The sequence below is a fragment of the Orcinus orca genome, chromosome 13 (genome assembly GCF_937001465.1).
Source record: "Orcinus orca chromosome 13, mOrcOrc1.1, whole genome shotgun sequence".
Lineage (NCBI taxonomy): Eukaryota > Metazoa > Chordata > Mammalia > Artiodactyla > Delphinidae > Orcinus > Orcinus orca.
In genome coordinates, this window is record NC_064571.1 from 1,181,080 (window position 1) to 1,202,841 (window position 21,762).

General features: G+C 43.3%; 1 protein-coding gene across 1 annotated transcript; it reads right to left on the reverse strand.

The window, feature by feature from the left end:
• Positions 1–1,144: 1,144 nt before the first annotated feature.
• On the reverse strand, positions 1,145–12,419 carry SLC5A7 (solute carrier family 5 member 7). Its single transcript, XM_033401667.2, has 6 exons — positions 12,264–12,419; positions 8,335–8,483; positions 7,361–7,504; positions 4,103–4,256; positions 3,353–3,570; positions 1,145–2,330 (listed from the first exon to the last, which is right to left on the reverse strand). Exons 1-6 carry the CDS (start codon positions 12,394–12,396, stop codon positions 1,701–1,703), a joined length of 1,428 nt encoding a protein of 475 aa, XP_033257558.1. The 5' UTR covers positions 12,397–12,419; the 3' UTR covers positions 1,145–1,700.
• Between the last annotated feature and the right edge of the window lie 9,343 nt (positions 12,420–21,762).

A 21,762-nucleotide genomic window follows, 5' to 3' on the forward strand; every position in this document is an offset into this window, starting at 1 on the left:
TGCAATGTCACATTTACCATCAAGCTTGGATAAAGCATTAAAAATATGGGACTGACAACATATAAAATTATTCCACATTTTAAAAATTACCCTGTAAATTTAATTCATGTTTAATAACAAAGGAGAGATTACTGGATGCTTTTGGACAATTGCAATAAAAAAGGGAATTCTAGCTTCCCAAACACAACTTTTATACTTAATGTCGCACACTGAATTTTCACTTTGTCTATGAATCACAAAAAAAGAAATATTTTTTGGAAAAAGTGCTTTAGTTTGAATAATTCAGGCTGCCTTTCTTTAACTGGATCAAATGCTTAGATAATTTTTCCGCTGATCAGCTCACTCTGCTCTTGTCGACGCAGCTCCAGTTATTTCTATAATGTGACTGATGGGAAATCATTTAAAATTCGAAAATGGATACAAACCATTACATATAAATATACACATATTTTTTTAACTCCAGAAAAGGAGTAAAATAACATTTAATGACCAACCTCATGAAAGTTATGTAGACGCCAAATGTTACAATTAAGTCCTTCTTCCCTTTAGGACCTAATTTTACTTTCTCCTTTCTTCCGCATTTTAAAATTCACGATATACGATTTGTAGTGGTGATCTGTCCAGTACCTAAGACTGGTTTTTGCAAAAAAGGGCCACAGAGTAGCTCTCTTGACACTAAATCATCCTCATTAACTAACATTCAAAATCGAGTGGTTTCGTTTTTCTAATCTTGCTACTGTCAGGAGGTGTGGTTTGCCTCTCACTAAGCAATTTAAGGTGTGTAGCTATCTCACCTTACAAACGGCTCAATTTCACTTCCAATACTAATACATAGCAAGTCAACAGATTACTTTTCTCATGAAGCAAAATGTTCTAAACTTCAGATGAAGGTGAAAGTTCACTGTTGTTCCTGTCACTTTCTACTTAGTGGCCTTGATTTATTGCTGTAAGGTTGCCTAATAATCGCGCCTTTCTCTCTGTAGGTACTTTCCCCAATGCATATGGTAGTTGTATGGTAGTTTTAGACACACCCGAAGGAACCAGGATCCTCTATCGGGACGGGATCTACTTTCCTATCATCTTGCATGTCAAGAAATGCCGCTACACAATATTTTTTTGTGTGTCTGCTTTGCCTGCACTCAGAATAATACATACCACTACTAAAAGAAAAACAAATTGCATATTCAGCGAATGTTATAATTAAGACCATGAAAGAAGGAATTACTCATCACATCAGGGAATCATCTGATTAATTCGCTGCTCCATTCACTGGAGTGATGGGGATTTATTCTCACAACTTCAGTGTGAGAGTTAAACTAGACTCAGGGCATTCACAAACAAGGTCGCGATCAAGGCTCCCCCGTCTCCTTGGCTTTCTCACATCTACTTCCTTTTTCCATAAGAAAGGTGAACACTCTTTTTGGCTCTCCATTCTTTGAGTGGGGTTTTATTCATGTTTGAATACTTAACAAAACTACTGAGAGTCGAAATCAAATGAGGATGAGATGTGTCCACGAGGGAGAGAGAGATGCTGCTTCAGGGGTGCTTCCTTCTGGCTTGTCTTGGATGTGCAATTACACTATTATATGGAGTTTTGTCCTCCTGAACGATATCTTTAAAATATATTTTATATGCCGCAAACCACCCTTCCGGGACTAGCCTGCTATAGAGCTCCGTCTAGGAAGGCAGTGAGGGTGTGTTTATTGTAAATTATCTTCAGTCCCAGAGCCCTCTGGGCTGGAATCCATGTTGAGGAGGGCCTCCTGATTGGTGAAAGTCGAGCTGACGGTTAGGCTCTGCCGCGGCTTCACAGGTGCAAGTTCATCTAGCTTAATATTTTCGTTTCTGACCAGAATTGTCCTATCCATGTTTTCTTCACTGTGCCTTGCAACGACAGCATCAAATACATCTAATTTTGGTGGCAGGGTTCCACTTTCAAATAGGTATTTGGCTAAATAAGAGATGCAAATGTTGGATAAGAATGAGGTCACCATGGCAAGGGTCTTAAACGGGAATCTCTGATTATATATGCCACTTTTATCAATGTAATAACCAGGGTAAAAGATCAAGGGCTGCAGGTTCAGGTACGGCTCCCCGCCGGTTACTCTCAGGAAAAGGCCAGAGATGTAACCTGCCACGGCCCCATACGTGTTGGTCCCCTTGATGAATAGCACGCAGAGCAGCTGCGGGAAGATGATGATGTACACGAGGTCGGAGCTGAGGTACCAGAGCCCGTACACCGTCTTCGTCAGCAAGGCCATGGTCATTGCGGAAGCTCCGAACACGAACACCGTGATGCGCATGACCCAGACGAGCTCCTTGTCGGAAGCCTGCAAGAAATCGACATCGAGTCAGTTTTTCTCAGGACGTGCTGGCTCCTCTAGGAGGAGAATGAGATGCCTTCCTGTGTTTTAAAGCTGCTGTAAAGAATCCCCCTGGTTCAAAAGGCTCAGTCTATGGGTGAAACCAGCCGAAACCACAGCATGTGAATCGAGCAGGCTAGGCAGCCTCCCCGGCCGACCTCGCGAGAGGCTTCGCGGTAAGCAGAGCCCACTGGCTGAACGGCAGAGGGAGACGTGAGATGCGCGCTGGGTCCTCGGAGGGGAAGGATAACGCAAGGGAGGATTTCTTTACTTTCCACGTTAAGGAATAGTTTTTCATGTGGCAGTGAGAGGTTGTGGCCTGTCTTCCTCTCTTCCTGGAGGGTAACTGCCTTAAACAACAAGTGGGACCATTTTGTTAACTATGACCTAGAAAACCTAGAGAAAGGCAAGCCTGAGTCAAGGAAGGAGGTGGAGGGGGGCTCTGGGCCCCTCCGTGAGCACGATCGTGCTGCTCTGCGCCCTGGCATTCAATAAGGAAAATCAAACTGAGACGCTGTTTTCTGACAAAGGAGGACTTGGGGTTCAAGTGAAGAGCAGACAGGTGTGAGACCAGCACCCATGAAATAATTACTCATTATCTTCTGCTCTGCCAGGGTTCCTGAATTTCTTATCGTATTTAGTTAAACTCAGAGTTTTTCTAAGTTATTTTAGGTTTCATTGTTCGTTCATTAGAAAGAGAAGACGTTTAAATTATTGCAATATGACTGTACCTCTTGGGAAATAGTTATATTGATTAGTGCCCTTCAGTATTAGTGTGAACGACAACATGCATTAAAAACCTCATATACAGCATAAATAAAGCGCTGAATCAAAGTAGGGTCAGATTTTCATGCAGACTATTAATAAGTATAGAGAAACACCTACATAGTAACTGCAAGGATGAGAACAAGAGCAATAGCGTTATGTTGAAAAAACTGTTCTTACTACCGCAAAAAAAAAAAAAAGATAAAAGCAAAAACCGTTCTTACATTTTGTCTGAAGGAAAGCTGGTAGATGTTGCGAGCAAACATCGAACTTGCTGACAAGATGGAAGAATCTGCTGATGACATGACAGCAGCAGAAACGGCTCCAAGACCAAAGTAAGAAATGTACACAGGGCAGAGATACTTCAGGACGATCGGCAAGATCATGTCTGACTGTTGGTTGTCCTTGGGGTCGAGAGGCCCGTATCCAGTCTGGCTCCAGTCTGTGGATAGAAACAACAAACACAACAACCAGAGAGCCATCCATTCATCCATCCATCCATCCGTCCATCCATCTGGGGTCATCCTATTTACTAGGTAGCTTTCAAAGTAAAATCAGAACCTATAAACTAGTCTAATCAGTGGGAAATCTAATTAGTCTAACAGGGCATGTTAGTTTAATTAGGTGGGAAGTCCATGTACTGGTCCAGTGAAATTGCCTCATATATTCCAGCTTCTAATGGGTTACAGTTAGTCTTATGCACAAGATCTGAACAGAATATGGTGGTGTGAAATATATATATATATAAAATTAAATACATATTTAATATATATTTCTCATCTTCAGTGTTACAATGGTGTCTGAAATATAAGACAATTGGTTGACATATTACAAAGGTAGATATATGAACAGATGAGAAACCATTGACTGTGTGGGGGTGAGAGGGAACGTGGGGGAGGGAGGGCAGCTGAGGGGTAACTGGTGACTTGGATGAAGCCTGAGTGAGTCAGTTAGTGAAGCTGCAGGAGATTTACCTGTTGACGCGCCAATGGCTCCAATGAGTATGGCTGGCAGAGCCATCACCATGCACCCAAAGGCTGCCAGGAAGGACAGCACTTGAGCGTAGGTGGCTGAGGATGAAGACAGGACCCTCTGGAAGTAGGCTTGCCACGGGATTCCACCCAGCATCTGCGTGGGAACCACGGGGACTCAAAATGAATTGGAGGCAAATAGCATCTATTAGGTATTTTTATTTTTTTAACAGTCACATTCAGAATGGTCACATGCATGGCTCTGAAGGGGAGAAAATGGTCCTACCTGCCACTTGTCTACACTGCTGTCACTAAGTCATCGTCATAGGTTCAGTCGTGCAGAATTTCTCAAGTTCTTTTCTCTCATAATTATTTATGCACAATATTTTCTTTTGCTTAATTTACCTACTTTACACTGCATTATACACAACTACCCAGAAACCTTCAATTTGTTCTTATCTGGAAGTTTTAACAGCCACAAAATTATCTCAAAAAATTAAGATTCTGAAACCATGAAGTTTCATTTGATTCAAAACACCCAGTGAATATTTCTAGATTCCAATCACGTGCCAGGCAATGTAATGGCTGTCAGAGCCCAGAGATGAGTGAAAAATTCCTGCTCTTGAGACCACTGTCCACTGGGAGGGTCAATGCGTTACGGTGTTTTCTAGACGGGGGTGTGCAGAGGCTCAAGACAATATAGAGCATCAAGAAGATACTAGAATTTCTCTTTATATTCATTTCTACCTCATACCTAAATATTGTTGTTTTATTAAATGATTTCCACAATGTGCTAGTACAGTACATATAAGCAGTTTATAATTCCTATCCCTACCTTGGGGGTGTGCTTCACATTCTTATTGAGGATATACAATAAAAAAGTTTGGAGACACTGAACTTGCATGTAATTTGTTGATGCTATAAAGAGGTACATATGGGAACAATAATGAGAAGCAATCATCTGGGGGTAACGGAGGGGAAAGGTGGGAGGAAGACAGAGGCATGGTAACCATGGTAACCATACAGAAAGAGCATTTGAGTCCCCTTAAGTATCAAGAGGGTGTCACTAGGTGGAGACGGACAGGGAGGAGAGTTCTTGGGAAAGAACCCAATATGAAAAAGAAAAAGAAAAAAACAAAGAGGCAGCCATTAGACCACCGTGTGTTTGGTATGGGTAGAGGTCAGGGTGTGTGTGGGTGGTGAGAGAGGAGGCTGGAGCATCCTCTCACTGGCGTAGAGTCAGTGTTCAGTAAATACTTATCATGTGAGTGAGTGAATTGAGGAGGGAACTTCCCACATCACAATGTACTGAAGTTGCTTCTTTGATTGTCTGTCTCTCTCACTGGCTCCGAGTTCTGGGATATCTGTCTTGTTTATTATTGTCACATCTGTGCCAATCACATATTGGCTCCAGAACAGTTTCCTTCTTATAAAAGCCATACAAGCTCAAATGCAGAACAAACAAACAAACAAAACAAAGGCAAAAGGAGAAATTCTAAAATTCATCATCCCATGCCTCAAATCTGTATGCTTCCAAAACTTTTCCTTTTGTTTTGCAACTTGTAAATCAGTATATCATTGACTTCCTCCATGTCGATGAATATTTCGTCAGTAATTTCAATGACTATGTGAATTGATATATCATAATCTACATACCTGTGTCTATGGACATTTAGGTCATCCAGGTTTGTAAGTCAGGTAAAATCTGGCCTCCACTGACAAACAGGAGCTCTGATGGAAAGGTAGAAATGGGCTTGGAGGGGTGGGATGTGGGTGGGCTGCCAGCAGGGAGACCAGTGAGGGGCTGTCACAATAGGGCCAGGTGATCCAGGAGCTTGATCTAGTGCTAATATAGGGACGGGGGAAGTTTAGGGTGGGACGGGCAGATGCCTCTAGATTACCATGAGCAGGACTTGACAAGTCATTTCCATGGCAACTGGAAGATCAGAGACCATCGGTGAAACGTTTCAAGGCTCGCATCTACAGTTTATTTATTCAGTCAGTCATTCCGCATCTATTATTTCATTGCAATTTATCTTACAATTTGAAGGATGAACATGACTTAGTCATACAATCTTTCTGAGTTGGGAGAAATTGTAGCAATCATTGGATATAATGCCTTATCTTGAAGATGAGTAAATCCGAGGACGAAAGTGTGGTGTAGGAGAAAGGACTTTGGGGTCTTGGTTCTCTGTTTCAATCTGTCACTCAGACAGTGGTGTGACTGATAATCAAAAAATTGCCTAGTTTTTCTAAGTCTCATCATCTCTCCCATATAACCATAAAATACACCAGCCATGAAGGTAAAATTACACATACATATAATATTTAATCGCCTTCTCCATTCGATTCATAATTGTAAACCATGCCCGAAAAATTTCAGCCAAATGCATTTCTTAACAATCGTTGGGGAAAACGCCCTCCTCCCCGCCACTGGAAACATTAGTTTACATGTTTTCCTGTCTTCTTACCAGTAAGTTCTTCATGGGGGCAGACACACCTACTTTCAGTGTTAAAATTTAACAAAGTGCCACAGACACAAAATGGAATCACAAAATATTGTGAATCTTCCAAAAAGGGAACAAACATAAACCATTTCCCCTTAATTTGATAACAATCTATTGCTTACTTTGAAATCAAATACATTGTTTTTTTTTAAAATACGTAACCCCTCTAGCAAAATCACAAGATCACAAAATCTCTGAGGGGGAGGTTCTCTGGTACTCCCTCCCCCTCAGTCTGTGATCCGCCTTGATTTCTTCCATGCCCACCCCTCAAGGCCACCACCTTCACCCACAGGTTCTGCACATTCCCAGCTGCCTGACCTCCCAGCCTTCTTTCTGGGCATCTGTCCTGGGTGACACCTCCCTTCCCTACGTATCTCACGCACTTAAGGCCTTATGACACCACGAATTTAATTAGAGACTGAATGAGTTACTTATTTCAGAAGAAGTTGGATTTTAATGCCTTAATCCAAGATACAAAATAGAATTTTTAGATGGTGTGGCTCTCAGATTGGGGGAGGTATCCGGCAGTAGGGCGTGGTGTTCAGCACAAGTGTGGACACACCACACATAACCCCAGGGAAGTGATCGCTTTGACACTTGTCAGTGCCCCCATCCTTCTTCCAGCAGGAAGCAGTCAACCCAGAAACGGACAGGAGCATGCATTTTAGTGTTACATAGAAACACTAAAGTCTTGGAAGTGCGTTTGACTTTAGGACAAGTGAGAGTGCATTCCTCGGGTAAGAGCATCACTTACCAACAACAGAAAGCTATCGAGCCACGTGTAGACTTCAAACGGCTCAATGGTCCCCAGCCAGGGCTTCTGGTACTTGGTGTGCACGGCCGTGAACCCGATGTCAGCAACCGCAGAATGTGACAGCGCGAAGGGGACGCTGACCCACTGCAACCAGAGCGCGGGAGAGCGTTAGGCCGTGGGACTGTCCGGGACGTGCAAGATGTAGTTTATTAGTTTTTTCTCGTAGATGGCACAGCTCAGTGTTCCTCGTGTTCAGGGAAGAACCTGGGAGCACGTTCTCTGTGGGACACTGTGCAACACTTAGGAGAGTTAGAGTAGCACATAACTTCTGTGCTAACGATGCCGTTTCACATTAGCCACAGAGCAGCCACCAGAGACCTTTGGGAAGAAAATGCTGAATTGGAGAGCTTGACATATGTTTATACATAAACATTTTGTGTTTTCTTAGAATTGGAAGAAGATATCCATTCCTTAAAGTGACCGAGAAGATTTGACTGAAAAGAATTTCTATGTCCCATGAGCAGTTTCATGGATTAACCAAAACTAATATAAGGAAGGGTTAAGAGACAAATACAGATTAGTGTCAGGATTTAAATTTTAACTCTGAGGGAAGTTATTCAAGGAAGATCCCACCTGTGTTTCCATCAAGTGGAGGCGTGAAGGAGGGGAAGCCCTAGACCCTACTAAGACTTAACTGAGGGCACTTTTCTGTCAAAATCTCACAACGTGACTAGAGGTTTTTCATCCAATTGATCCACAGAGAAATGAAAAATTGCCAATAGTATACGACTTACTGTGTATTACTCATGATGGGAAAATAGCATTTCTGTTAATTTTTGCTGAGTTAGTATAAAATACCACATTATCTTTCACAAAAGGAGAAAGGAAGGAAAGAAGGAAGAAAAGAAGGGAGAGAGAAGGAAAGGAAGAAGGGAAGGAAGGAAGAAGGAAAGTCTGTGAACGGCCCCACTTACCAGTCCCACGAAAATGCAGAAGAGCTGAACGACATCTGTGTAGGCCACGGAGTAGAGCCCGCCCACCAGGGTGTACAGCGTGGCGATAAGGGCGGAGACGATGACGGACACGCGCACATCGGCGCTAATGATCACGCTGATAGTGGCTCCTGGAAGGATTGGATGAGAACAGCCCAGGTGAAGTCTCACATTCAGATTCTTCCATCTCAGTAAACTGAATATGCACATGCATATCTGCATTTATATACATACATATATATATACATACATATGTTTAAAAACCTTCTTTCTTTCTGAAATTAGTGCTTTGCTCACTTATTTGTGTGGGGACACCTGAAATTCACGATTTGATTACAGATCCATGACATATACTACACTAAATACTACTATAAGATCTTGCAGTAATGCCACCAACTACCTGAAATTCTGACTTTGTTGAACATATGCAGTATATTTACTCACATCCATGAGAAAAATAAGCCTTTATGGTAAGCATAACACCCATCTCCACATTTTACAATCAGCGTTCATTTGCTCTTTTGCGTTAACTCTGACCTCAGCCAGCTTTTACTAGATGACACATGGTAAAAGGTACCAAGGTTTGAAACAAACTTGTAGGAGAAAATAATAAAATTGGTAACTTGTTCCTTCCAACTTTTTCAACTTCGGGAAAGACGACTTATTTTATTTGTTTGCCAGAGAATTCCAGTTTTGCCCCTAGGACACCAGGGCACTGAAGAGCCGCAGATTTTAGCATCATGTTTTAAAGTAATTTTCATCATCAAAATTGTAACCGTGCCTTGGAAGTCAATCTATGCTTTTCTGACTTTCTGACTCTGTTTACTGTGTTTGTTGGTGTCTGTATTTCCAATAGAACGTTATGGTGTGGACGCTGCAGTTCTTGGACAGCCAGTTCGGAATTCACTTGCTGCCCTACACACCCTTTCCCTGTTTTTTTCAAAAGTGGTATAGTCCAGATTTCGTATTATTAAACGCAGCAATGATATTCCTGCCACGTTAACATACATGCAACAAATCTGTGATTTCTTTGAATCATTACTTGCAATCTTGCATTCTACTATCGCTTCTCAATGGCGCGCTAATAGCAGAGGCAGCCCACCCGAGATGAAAAATCCATTATCTAAAGAGCAGTATGTTTTGATCTAAGATAACAATGCAAAATACTTTTCAAGAAATTTTTTCTTAGTGCTGTGGCTTCGGCATCAAAATTGAATTACTTTCTTGCATAAAAACCGGTTGAGGAGAGGGCATGCCTAGTAAGGAGTTGGGAGAGGAGGACAAGGGAAAGCGGCCAGTTATTTACAAGTGACTTTGGGTAACTGACTGAATTACTGTTGTATGGATATTTAACAAGTTATTGTTTTTTCTCCTGAGATGATTTACTACATGTTGAAACTTCAGGTGCAATTCTTTGTCATTCATCTTTGGTCTAGTTCTCTACTTTAAGAACAACATTTTAGAGGCATACCCCATGAATTATGAAAAGTCCAATCATTACCCAACCTCTTTTGAATACTGTTTAATTTCCCACCCTTTTGTGAAACTTCTATTAATCCTACACATCCAAAAGGTAGGGAGGCTGTATGTTATAGAAGAAAGATCACTAGACGGGGAGCCGAAAGATTTAGGGTCCTAGTAAATGCGCCATTTGGCTGTAACTCAGTGGTTTTAAAGACGTCACCTACTTTCGTCCCACTATTAAGGTTGGGATGAATTTTTTCTCTAAATATTTTCTAAATCACCCCATCATTTGTCGTGAGTAAAATCAAAGTTATACTTCCAGATCTGTTGTGAAATATTAATTAACTCATGCAGCCGTAAAACTAAATATACTGCAAATAAAGTTATAAAAATTATCTGAATTGAGCCGTGAAAAGTGTAAATATACGTTTCTTTAAGAAGCTGTAAGGGTGTTGTCTGTTGATACCAAGAAGATAGTTTAAGATACTCCTAAGCTTTAGTGGTAAGCTATGCTCATTCATACATATTCACAGTAAGGTGGTGAAAGGTCTTGTCCCAAGTTATTTCTAATAAACACTAACTTTGAGTTACGTCCGACTATTATTTTTGAAGAAAATAGAGGTGTTAATTTAAAATTCACACACATTCTCTTTACCAGAGCACATATTTCAAGAATAGCAGTAATATTTCATAAATGTTGTTTGACATGTGTGTGTGGAGACAGACATTAATATACTTTACATATGTGTTGACAGCAGACACAGATGTAGACACACGTATTTACACAAATAACTAATTGCAGCAAGGTTGAGTTTAGCTATTAAATTTCCAGAATACTTTAGAAATAATAGATGATTCATTGTGTTCTCCCTTCAGGGCTCTGTTATAGAAGTTGATCTTTATTCTGTGAGAGTGAACGTTTTGTATTCTGTTAGATATTCAGCCCCCTCCTTTTTTGATATCTCAGCAGGAGTTTGTTCTTAAAGCCAACATTTTCTGGTGTTGAAACCAGTGACAAATAAACTACCATTGCTTCCTAGCTAATGAGAGCAAGGTGGGAAGGGAGCTGTGCTTTTATGTAAAATTTCCTTAGGATATAGCAGTGGTGGCTGTGGAGTATGATTACTTAGTGCCAGCAAAGTGCAACTTTTCACTGAGTTATTACAGCTTTTTTTAAACTATCAAGTTCTCTTCTTTTCTACACCAAGTCATTCCTTCATTTTACAGCTGGAGACCAGGAAAATAAGATATGATTATACAAGAGTCTAGAGAGACAGGAATGAAAAGTGGTGTAAACTAATATCTGATATTACAGAGACCAGATCTCATGATAATACTGAGACCAGAAGACTGGCTTGTAGTCTAATATGCAACAGAGAAGGAAATTCATCTTATCTGACTTTTGTTTTGTCCACTTAAAGTTTGACTGTAGACATAAGCCCATTGTTTCCATTTGTAGGAGGAGATGGAGAATAACACGGCGTGTTCTGGGTATCACACATACACACGGCTCACTGAGGAAGGACAAGGAACGTCCAGCTCTGCTCGTCTTCAGGAAGGAACTCAACACTCAGTAGGATGGTGTAGATTTCTCCTTGATGAACAGGGAGGGTACTGAACCTGAAGATCTCCCACTGAAAGCTCTCATTTTCTAGGTCGTATCGGTGGGCTGAGAATCCAAGGACCAAAGACAGGCTGTCCTCAGCACTGATGGATCTCGATAGTAAGTTAGACCCCAAAGAGTCTAAGTCCATTTTCCTAATCCCTGAATATGTCTACAACCCAACAGTCTAAGATGTAAGGGGATTACACTGAGAAAGGAAGGACTGTTGTTTTCCTTTTTCTCTTTTGAAGAACATGTAGCTATAGGTGATGCATTCATTCATTCATTTGTGATAGGACTGTAAGTGTTAACAAGACACAGGTCCTGCCTTCAGGAAATGGATAGTTCCTTCTGTGAGGTTGGAAATTGGGAAGTAGATAAATAGGCACGTAATCAAGTGGTAAATTCAATGGAAACAGAATTCCTGGTGCCTCCGGAAGCCCATAGGAAAGGCATCCAGCAGGTTCAAGATGACTGCCCTGAGGAAGTGACATCTCTAGCAGATCTGAAGAAACTACCTGGTTGGCTAGAAAGGAAAGAGGGGCGTGAGTCCTAAGCAGAGGGCAGTGTGCTTGCAAAGTGTCAGAACTGCCATTCTGGAGGAAGGGAGAAGGAAAAGCCCAAGTTGTAAGAAGCCTTCCTAGCCTGGTTCAAAGGCCTGGTTTTAAGCAGGAAAGGGATGTGATCAGATTCAGTCTTATGGGAGAAAAGCAGGGGGGTGGTGGCATTAATCCAGGTGCTGGAGGTTGGGGGTGGCCTGGCCTGTGGCTGAAGAAAGTAAAGCTGTGTATCTGATGCTCATTCAACCAGAGATGCGCACAGAACGACGTTCTTTGGTCCTTACCTAAGGCAGAGAAAATGGCCGCAGCCCAGAACATTTCCCCCATCAGCGCGGGAATGAACAGGAGCCCTCCCATGCGCTTTCCATAGATCTGCTGAAAGGGGTCTAACATGGTCACATATCCCTTGGAACGCATGGGCTTGGCAAAGAACAGACCACCTAAAGGAAATTAAAGCAAGCGTTAATGAGAAAATGAAAAATCCCTAATACAATAGTCTTTGCCAACCTTTTACTATATATAATTTCTGAAGGGAAATGAATTTTTTAGAACACTCATACATGTTGAGGAACCTGTCTGCAAAATCCAGTGAGTACAGGACCAAGAAATATTTAGCAACAAGGTGGAAATTTCTTAATACGATTGTCGTTGTGTGCATCCAGGGCCACACATGGCATGGAAGAGGCTGTGGATTGAAACACACGGACCAGCAGTGCACTCGTCAAATGTCTTCATGTATCTGTGTCACCCAGCAGGGCATTCAGATATTTGATTAAGCACAGGATCCAACAAAAGTATTCTAAGTGCAAAAGAAATTTAGGAACCCTCTGTTATATAATATTCTTGACCTTTTATTAGTTTGATTTACAAAATGAAATGCAGGTACAATTCAAGTAGATTCATTTTTAACGATATGTCCACACTATTTTGGAAAGAAAAAGCATCATTATGTTAAGAAATTCACTGTTTTGATAGCAAAACAATCAAGGGAATTTTTTTAAACATATTCCATCATCAAGAGATCCAATCACCTAAACGTTAGTATTACCACTTTCTGATAACAGCTACTTAGGGATTTCCGGTAGCATTTCCCACAACAGTTGTTCACATCGTTTGACTTATTTCGCTTGTTATTTATACTCCTGATCTATATGCTTTACTGACTGAGTCGCTCAGGTGTAAACTTTTGCTTACCTAAGATCAGACTAAGGGAATATCCAACTGGTGCCTGAGCCCACGCTAGACCGTAATCTGGAACGTACACGGCTTCGGCTGTCCCATTGATGTAGCCTCCTCCGACCCAGGTGGCTGAAACAGAGTGAGAAGTGAGGGGAAGGCGTGTCATACCTGTCATCCCTGAGACCCGCTCAGCCCCGCACGGCGGCCCTGGACATCGAGTGGCTGGTGACACAGCCACCGGAGACATGGCTTGTCTGAAGTGTTGGAAGAATGCAAAGGGCACATCGGATTTCAAAGACTTAGCATGGAAAAATAAATGTAAGGTTTCTCATTTTTGTTTTTGTAATGGTTACAGGGCAAAAGAAAAACATTTTCCATGTACTGCGTTAAGCAATTCTATTATTTACATTAATTCACCTATTTTTTAAATGTTTTTTTGAAGTGATATGTAGAAGATTTCAGATTATATTTATGGCTTACATCATATTTCCATTGAACAGTGTTGCCCCAGATATTTTCTAAATCCATTGTCATCAACATTTTAAAATGATATTATTATATCATAAAGTCTGAGACCATATACAATATATAATACTATATGACTACTCCTCAGTAATACTATGACTTTCCCCCCAGCCTCCATAACATGGGGTCAAGTGTCTTCATTTCAAGGGCCTTTTGTTTTAATTGTATTGATCTTTCTCTTGATCATGACTGTTGTCTTCGAGGAGTGGGAGGGGTGTGTGCGTGTGCATGCGTGGTTGTGTGTGCGTGTGCTTTTCACCAATAGAGTCACTCTGTAAGCATGCTGGGTGCATAGGATTCTGGCAAATCTATTCTGAATTATAACGAAGTTGTACTCACTCCCTTACGCTGTTAAGGGAGTGGGGAGGGAGGTGGGTGCCAGGTGCCCTAACGTGAGCTTAAATTACCTTTTCCTTCTCTGTCTTCCCAAGAACCCGACCTACACTTAGGGCTAGATCAGCCTTCAGGAGAATTTACAACCTTGGCTGCAAGCCCATCTGCAGTTCTTTGTTCTGCTCCGGGTCTTTCAGTGAGATGCTTGATAGTTCATAAAGAATGATAAGAAATATGTCTTCTTCAGATGTTGTTTAATAACATTTCTGTAGTGTAGTAGGTGAAGAGGGCCATGGAACCAAAGAAAAGACGTTTTGATTAAACAAGTTTGGGCCGAGAATGCTCTGTAAACGCTATCATTTTCTCTGAGAAGACACTAGACTAGTTGATTCTTGCTGAAAAGCCAAAGTTACTGGAACACTCAGATCTTTGCAGTTTGTATCCTTTTGAGAGTCTAGTCAAGACATTTAAAATAATCCCTAGGTAGAATTTGTGTCAGATTATGAGGAACAGAGGCTGGCATGAAGCTTATCAAATATGAGACTGCACTCTGGGCTGTACCATGCAGTGGGGAATAAAATTTGACTCTGAAAAGTCCCCTGAAATTTCGCGGTTAGAATGTAAGTAAAATAAATAACATGTACATGAGACTGCCAAAGACAAGTGTTTCTTGCCAAAATTTATCTGGCGTTTAATCCAAATCCAAAGCAAAGAGGAGAGAACGTTCAAGGGTTAATCTTATTTTTAAAAGTCAACGTGAAAAGACCTTCCTGCCAAGGAAATTTAAGTACGTTTAAGTGGAGAGTTTATATACAAAATCCTCAAGTGGACAAATGCAACCACCCCGTCTTCACCGGTAGCTTTTCCATGGTGTTGATATATAACAAATGCTATGATGTGCTTTTCTCATCCTGAGCCCTGCTGAAATTTTAAAGACTCCCCCCACCCCTCACTGGACGAGTAACCAGGACCTGGAGCAGCGGATTCTCACAGGCACAGCCCCTGAGACCTCACCTTCCGCCTGGCACCTGGGACCCTTGACTCCGCACCAGCAATGTTTTGCTGCATTAAGTAAATATCTGATGGTCTGACAAGCACAACACTTACTAGTGATCATTTTTCATTGTGTAGGTCTCCTCTCCATTTCCAGAAAGAAAACTGGTGCCTGAATGATTGCAAATATTATAATATAGAAGTGCAGACTCGGTCACTTATTATGACTAGAGCCCCTCCATTCTTATCCATCTGGTCCTTTGCATGTTTGTATATTTCATGTCAGATTCATGAGTGAGAACAAGAATTCTTTTAAATTATGTGCATTTTTATTTTCAATCTTTATTCTTTGTCGAATAATACAATCAATGAATCTGACAAGGTTTAGATAATATGGTTCAGATTTTAATTGAATTATGATATTGATCAGGGCTCTTTTCAGTTCTGAGAGAGAAAAAAAAGTCTTTAAAAGCTGAGCTCGAGCATGACACTTTATAAGAAATATCATAATTCAAATTTTTTCTATACATTTTAATAGCCTATTAGATTAAAAATCACTCTAAATGATAAAAGATAAATTCTGAAATATTATCTTTACGGACATAATAAATGTACTATTAAATTAGAGTAATAGAACATGATCATAATTTACAATGAACAAAATACTTTGGTATACAACAGCTCATTTATTCTTTTCAACAGTTTGAGTGAAATCAAAAACTTCTGTCCTTCTATTTTGCTTTTCTTCTTATTTTCTTTGTCAGAGGAGAAATCTGAAGGACATATAATTACAATGCTTTAATGCGGTTCATACGGTATCATATGTGTATCTTTAGAGGAAAGAAGAAATGTTTGTGCTCTGATGAAAACTGAAAATGAAGGTATGAAGGTGTGTATTCATCAGCAGTTGGATACTAAGAGAAAAAACAAAATCTACATGAACGTTTCAGTAAACATCTGCAGGTGGTAGGAAAGTGGGTGATTTTTATTCTTCATGTTTCTGTATTTTTCTAACTTTGTATGTTGTGCATCACAGAAAATATTTTGCAAAACATTTCTTTTCTGCATATGTGTGTATGTAGAAAAAATTAGAAACAGAGGGTACAAGAGAGCTGTTTTTACCCTGGGTACCTTGACAAAGAAGTGGGGAGAGACCTGTGGAGGGCTGGGTGTGGTCACTGCAGGGGCCCCAGCATGGCTGCCAGACCTGGGTGTAGCCCTGGCTCTGGCCCTTACTAAGCACGGGAGGCTGGGTCCTGACATAACCAGAGCCCTTCCATAGTGACGTCATGAAGATTGAACGGAACCATGTACATGGTGAAGAGTTAAACAAACAAGATGTGAATATCTGAAAGGTAGAATCGATCGTCCATCAGTTATTCTACAACATTATAGGTTTCAGGTGGGCAAACAGGGATGCAGTCTTCCCAGACTGGCTTGGAAAACTCTGTGATAAACAGGGTGAATCAATTTTAACCAGCACTTCAGGAATGAAATTTGACATCATCTCGATATGATTTGCAGTGGGGTACTTTTCCACTGAGCACTCCACTCACATTAATCCACTGAGAGTTCCTGTTAGTATGGAATATGTCGCTAACATTTAAGAACTTACTAAGAGTCTAAAATGAAATGTGTGCTGTTAGTGAATACACATCAGGTGATATTACAGACATAATTTTAAATTGTTGTTTTTCCATATTATTTTCAACAACCGAGAAGAACACAAAAGAAAAACAAGCCACCACTTAATCAGAACCACCTCTGGGCAAAGGAGGAAAGACTGCTCCTAGCACAGAGAGGCTTGAATGGTCAAGAGCTGCAGCTGTAACTGAGGGATTCCTACTAGGACACACCCTGGCTTTTTTCGTTTCATATCAATGTTCCTGGGAATGTTTTTCTCAGAGCCGTGGATTCATAACATGTGATCGTCTTCCTGGGAGTAAATTATTTCATTACATGGGAGAATAAGGTTTCAAAACAGGACATCCATCAATTTGGAATTGGGCTGCCCCCATGTTGATTTATTCAGTTTTAACTAGTTAGTTAAAATCACTAGTTAGTGTTCATTGGCTAGTTAGTATTCATTAAGACAAGTCGAAGTCACAGCTCTATGCCTGTCAAAGGCACAGCTCTATGCCTGTCAGAGGCACAGCTCTATGCCTTTATGCCTGTCTCCATGAACAGGAGGGGATGCTGCTTGTATCACATTAATGAACAGAGACACAACTTGTAAGGCTAAGGCACTTCTGCACATGCCTCCACCCCTTTGTTTTTACTGCCTCCACCTGCTCAACAGCCCAGATAGCCCAGATTTGTTTCACTGATATTCTGTCCAGTAATTGATTATAAAATCATTAGTTCCAGCGCTACTGAGTTGAAACCGTTTTAATTTTGTTCTAAATAAATGTAAAAAATTATTTTTTAAATATATAAGTAGTGAACACAGAGAATCCCCCAAGGACAAAGAACAAGATTTGCTCTGTGTCTGGAGCAGCTAGGGTGGATGGCTGCAGAGGTAGGCGCGTGGGCACCCACCTGTCATGGTGAATCCGCCCACCAGCAGCCCGATGTCGCGGCCGCCCACAATGATGGCCTCGCTGCGCTCCCCCGAGCTGCCACTGTTCTTGGTTCTCCACGCGGCCCATATTCCAACCAGCAATATGAGGAGGTAGAACACCACGATGGCTATCAGCCCTTCCACCTGGAAAGTGCTGGCTCCTGACATCCTCTGCCACTTAAAGAAGAAGTACATTGAAATCGCACGTTCACCTGTGGTTGCCAACAGGTGTCCTTTCCATCACTCTGTTTCTATTCAACAACTGAACCTTGTTTCGGGTTTTCAAGAAACAGAAAAAATTGGAGATGCTGTTTAAGGAATAATCATTTTGTGTTAAATAAATCCGTGCAATGTAAAATTCACCTTGTCTTGTGTTTTAACTCAGTAACAGTCGAGAAATCCCTTACGAACAGTGTGTCCGTATTTGCTTTTTGGAACTATGTACCTATTCAATCTAGAATTGCTCAGTAGTGTAAGTGTATCATAAAAGATTACTCTGAGAATTGACCCATATTCGTTCATTCATTATCCTACCCCTCCTTTCAAACAACTTTAGGGAGTTGTTCCAGAAGTAATGTGACATGCAAATATCTGGGGGAAAAAATAACAACTTTAGGGAAATCCATTTCAGAACCACACGGCCTCCAATTTTCAACAAGTGAACTGCCCGAGGTTTAAGTTGCTGCAGCCACTGAAGGGTTGCGTTGTTTAAAGGGTCTCCCTCCCGGTCAACTGTCCCCACCCACTGTCCTCCGTTCCTCCGATCCATCCTCCACCCCCTTAATGGCACATACAAGAAAACGATTTAAAATACAGAAATGCCGAAAACATAATGGAGCGCCAGAGGCACTAAAAACAAGACGCTTGGAAGAGACATGCCAAGTTCTAACGCCTTTACTTTCTGGAATTCTCTTGTTCTCTCTTATCTTCCCCGCGTGACCGCGTCTGTTCATGCTCCCCAATTTACACAAACAAGTTTCTGGGGGAAAACTCAGATATCTGCGCACGCAGGTGAGTGACAGACCTAGGGCGAAAGAACCAGCCCCCCTGGGGTTCTGGGGAGGCGAAGGGAGCCCCGGCGGCGGGTGGGGAGGTGGGGTGGGTTTTGCCTTTGCAGCCAGAGCCGGGAGGGACGGCTGCCCCTCCCGCGTCCCCGCTGCCCCTCCCGCGCCCTCGGTGTCCCTCCTGCGCCCCGCTGCCCCTCCCGCGCCCCTGGTGTCTCTCCCGCGCCCCAGTGTCCCTCCTGCGCCCCCGGTGTCCCCGCGTCTCCGGCGCCCCTACTACGCCCCGACTTCACAGCCGCTCGCGCTCGCACCCGCACCAGAGGACCCGGACTGCGGGACCCGCCCCGCCGGGCGTGCCCGCGGGAGGCCCAGAGCCGCGTCGGAGGGCTGGCCCCGACGCGCTCCTACCTGGAGAGGTCGCCGCGCAGGGAAGCGCTCCGCGGGTCCGGGCTCCTCTCGGGAACCGTGGAGGCCGAGGCTGCGCGGGACACGGGAGGGGTGGTCAGGGGCGCAGGGCGGCAGGGCCAGGAGGGTCAGGCGCCGGAGACTCCGCACCCCGGGTCTCCCGGAACGCGGCGCGCGCGGAGCTGACAGGTGTGGGCGCGGCGAAGTGGCGATCGATCCGGTATTGGCCACAGACCCCTTTATAAGGGCGGCAGGCGGGCGATCGTCAGAGCCGGGGAGGCGGACGTCAGAGGAAAGTGCCCCGCGAGCCGGCGGGCGTGGGGCGCGGGGCGCAGGGGACGCGCCGGAGCCACCAGGCCGGGCTGGGCTCTGGGCTCCCGGCCAGCGGCCCGGCGGGGTCCCGGCCTGACGACAAGGGCGCGGCGCTGCCACTCCCGCCCCCCTCCTCCTGGAAGCAGGGCGTGATTCCCCAGGGTCATGTCCAATGCCTACTTCCCACGACTCTGGTTGGAAGCAGGGAATGGGGAGACGGGGAGGGTCTCAGGAAGTTGTTTTCAGGTGCAGCCGCTGGAGGTGCAGCAGAGAGGAGGGGTCGAGGGGTTTTGTTTGCCCAGACCCGCGGGAACGGTTTCTTGAGGGGCCTCTCACTGGTGCTCAGGGGCTGCCTCCCTCCCGGGCCTCTGCTGGAGGCTGATTCTGGCTTCCCTGCAAGGTGTTCTCTGAAGGAGATATTTTGGGAAGGTTTCGAGAGTCATTTTTAAATTCATACCCTTTCCTCTTAAAAATGGGATCAAAATGAAAGACTGTAGGAGTCGCCCAAAACAGCAATGGAGGTAGCAGGTAAGCCAGGCAAGGTTGAGCCGACATTGCTTGCCCACTGACGTACGCTGTTCCAGAGCTGGGAAATTTTGCTGTATACGTTTTAAATATCTATCTACGCCTAGACACCTATCTCTAACACCTACCTTATGTATCCACAGGTATAGTTGCTTATCTGTAGCTATATTTACGTCTAGCTATGTATCTATATAGATACAGATATCTGTGTGTATTTCTGTAAGTGTGTGAGTGTAGGGGATGGAGAGAGAGAGAGAGAGCTAGAGCGTGAGCATGCCATAGAGCTACAGCCCCTCTGGCCGCTCTCTCACTCGGTCCCACATTCCACCAGCTGTGTCAGTGAATTAAACAGTGATATATGAAAATCTAGTAAAAGATCGAATTAGTAAGAGTGTTCCTTAACTACTGTCCACCTCTCTCTGCGCAAGATTTCAGACCATCCCCCGTTTTCTTACGCTGGATTTGGGAATGAACTTTCACACTTACCTCGTCTTCTTTGTTCTCTGTATATACAATGACAGCATCCAACCACCTTGGCTGAGATAAAGCCTACGGAGGTCAAACAGCTCAGACAGAGGAGAAGGGCCTGTGTGTGGTTACCTCGTCTGGTTTGTATGATTAGCTCACGGCTTTTCTGGAAAACAGTTGCATAGCCTGTCGATATAACTCCATTTTTACAGTTTTACATTTACATTAATTTAAGCAATTTTGAGAAACGGATTGAGGGAAGACAGTTGGAATTTCATATAATTACTCAAGTGCTTTTCGCAGAGATTCACTCATTCATTCGTTTTGTTTTTGACAGTTATAACTCAGTTTCTGCTTCTGGACATTGGCCACAGGTTAACTTCCGTCCTTCCTACCAGAATATACTTCAGGTGATGATGGCAGGAAGCGTGTGACCATAGCAGGCCCGGCATGGGCAATGGCAGTGTGGGAAGTAGTGTCCACTGCTAAGGTCAGGAGGCAGACTCAGATCCAGGGAGGGACGAAATAGGAGGCTGTCCTCAGAGAAATATCACCAGGGCTTTAAGGCATAAGCGTCGGGATGCAGCCAGGATGTGGGCTCTCCGTGGGGCCCACCTAATCCCCTTTAAGAAGCTGGACTTGCCAGAGTCCAGGTTCAGTGCCAGATCTGGGAGGTATGATGACCTTGAAGGTGGCCAGACCAATTCTGACCTGGCAGAGGAGCTGTCCTTTATGACAAAGAACGCCAGCTGAAAACAACAGCAGCTGACGTACTGTACTGAGTCTACTTCTGGGGAGACGTTTGCTCATTTGCCGCGTCCTTTGAGCTCCTCCGTCCGACCTCAGGATGACGCTGCTTGTGAATTTCTGCTCCAGGACGTGCTCTCCCTGACACCCATTCCTCTTTTGTCTTCAATATGCATCATCTCTCTGTCCAAGCTCCAGAGAATACGCGATCACGCATGCAGTTAGAGAAATTCGTGTCAGTGGAAGATCAGTTGCAGCTTTGGTGGATAGAAAAGCAGGGATTGCCTTTCCAAATCCTTCATTTGTTTAATAGACATTTCCTAAGTGTCTTTTATGTTCCAAGCACTGTCCTGAGTACAGAGAAACATGCAGACTGTTATATAGCCTCTGCTCTTATGCAATTTATCATTAGTGAAAGGAAAGAAGGAAACAAGCAAAAGCTGTCCTCCAGTATTTTCTTATAAACACTGGGAAAGATGTATCATCTATACACACGGATTTCAGGGAAAACACAAACAAAAGGCCTTAAACAGAACAGGGTGTTCTCCCTGGAGGAGGGGAGCATTCATTCCACAAACACACGGTGAGCACCCACCATGCACCGGGAATTCTGCTCGGTGGTAGCTATATAGTCAAGTGACTTGAAGGAAAAGAGCCCTGTCCTCAGTGGGCTTACAGGCTGCGGCCTTGCTACTCAAAGCGTGGTCCTCAAAGCAATGTCACCAGCATCAC

What these genes read in the sequence shown, in the direction of transcription:
- SLC5A7 (XM_033401667.2), bottom strand. Translation starts at nt 12,396, where the DNA reads ATGCGTTCCAAGGGATATGTGACCATGTTAGACCCCTTTCAGCAGATC. An exon ending in GGCCATTTTCTCTGCCTTAG is followed by an intron (nt 8,484 to 12,263) that starts GTAAGGACCAAA and finishes CAATCCTTCCAG; the next exon opens with GAGCCACTATCAGCGTGATC. An exon ending in AGCTTTCCTTCAGACAAAAT is followed by an intron (nt 2,331 to 3,352) that starts GTAAGAACGGTT and finishes GATTTCTTGCAG; the next exon opens with GCTTCCGACAAGGAGCTCGT.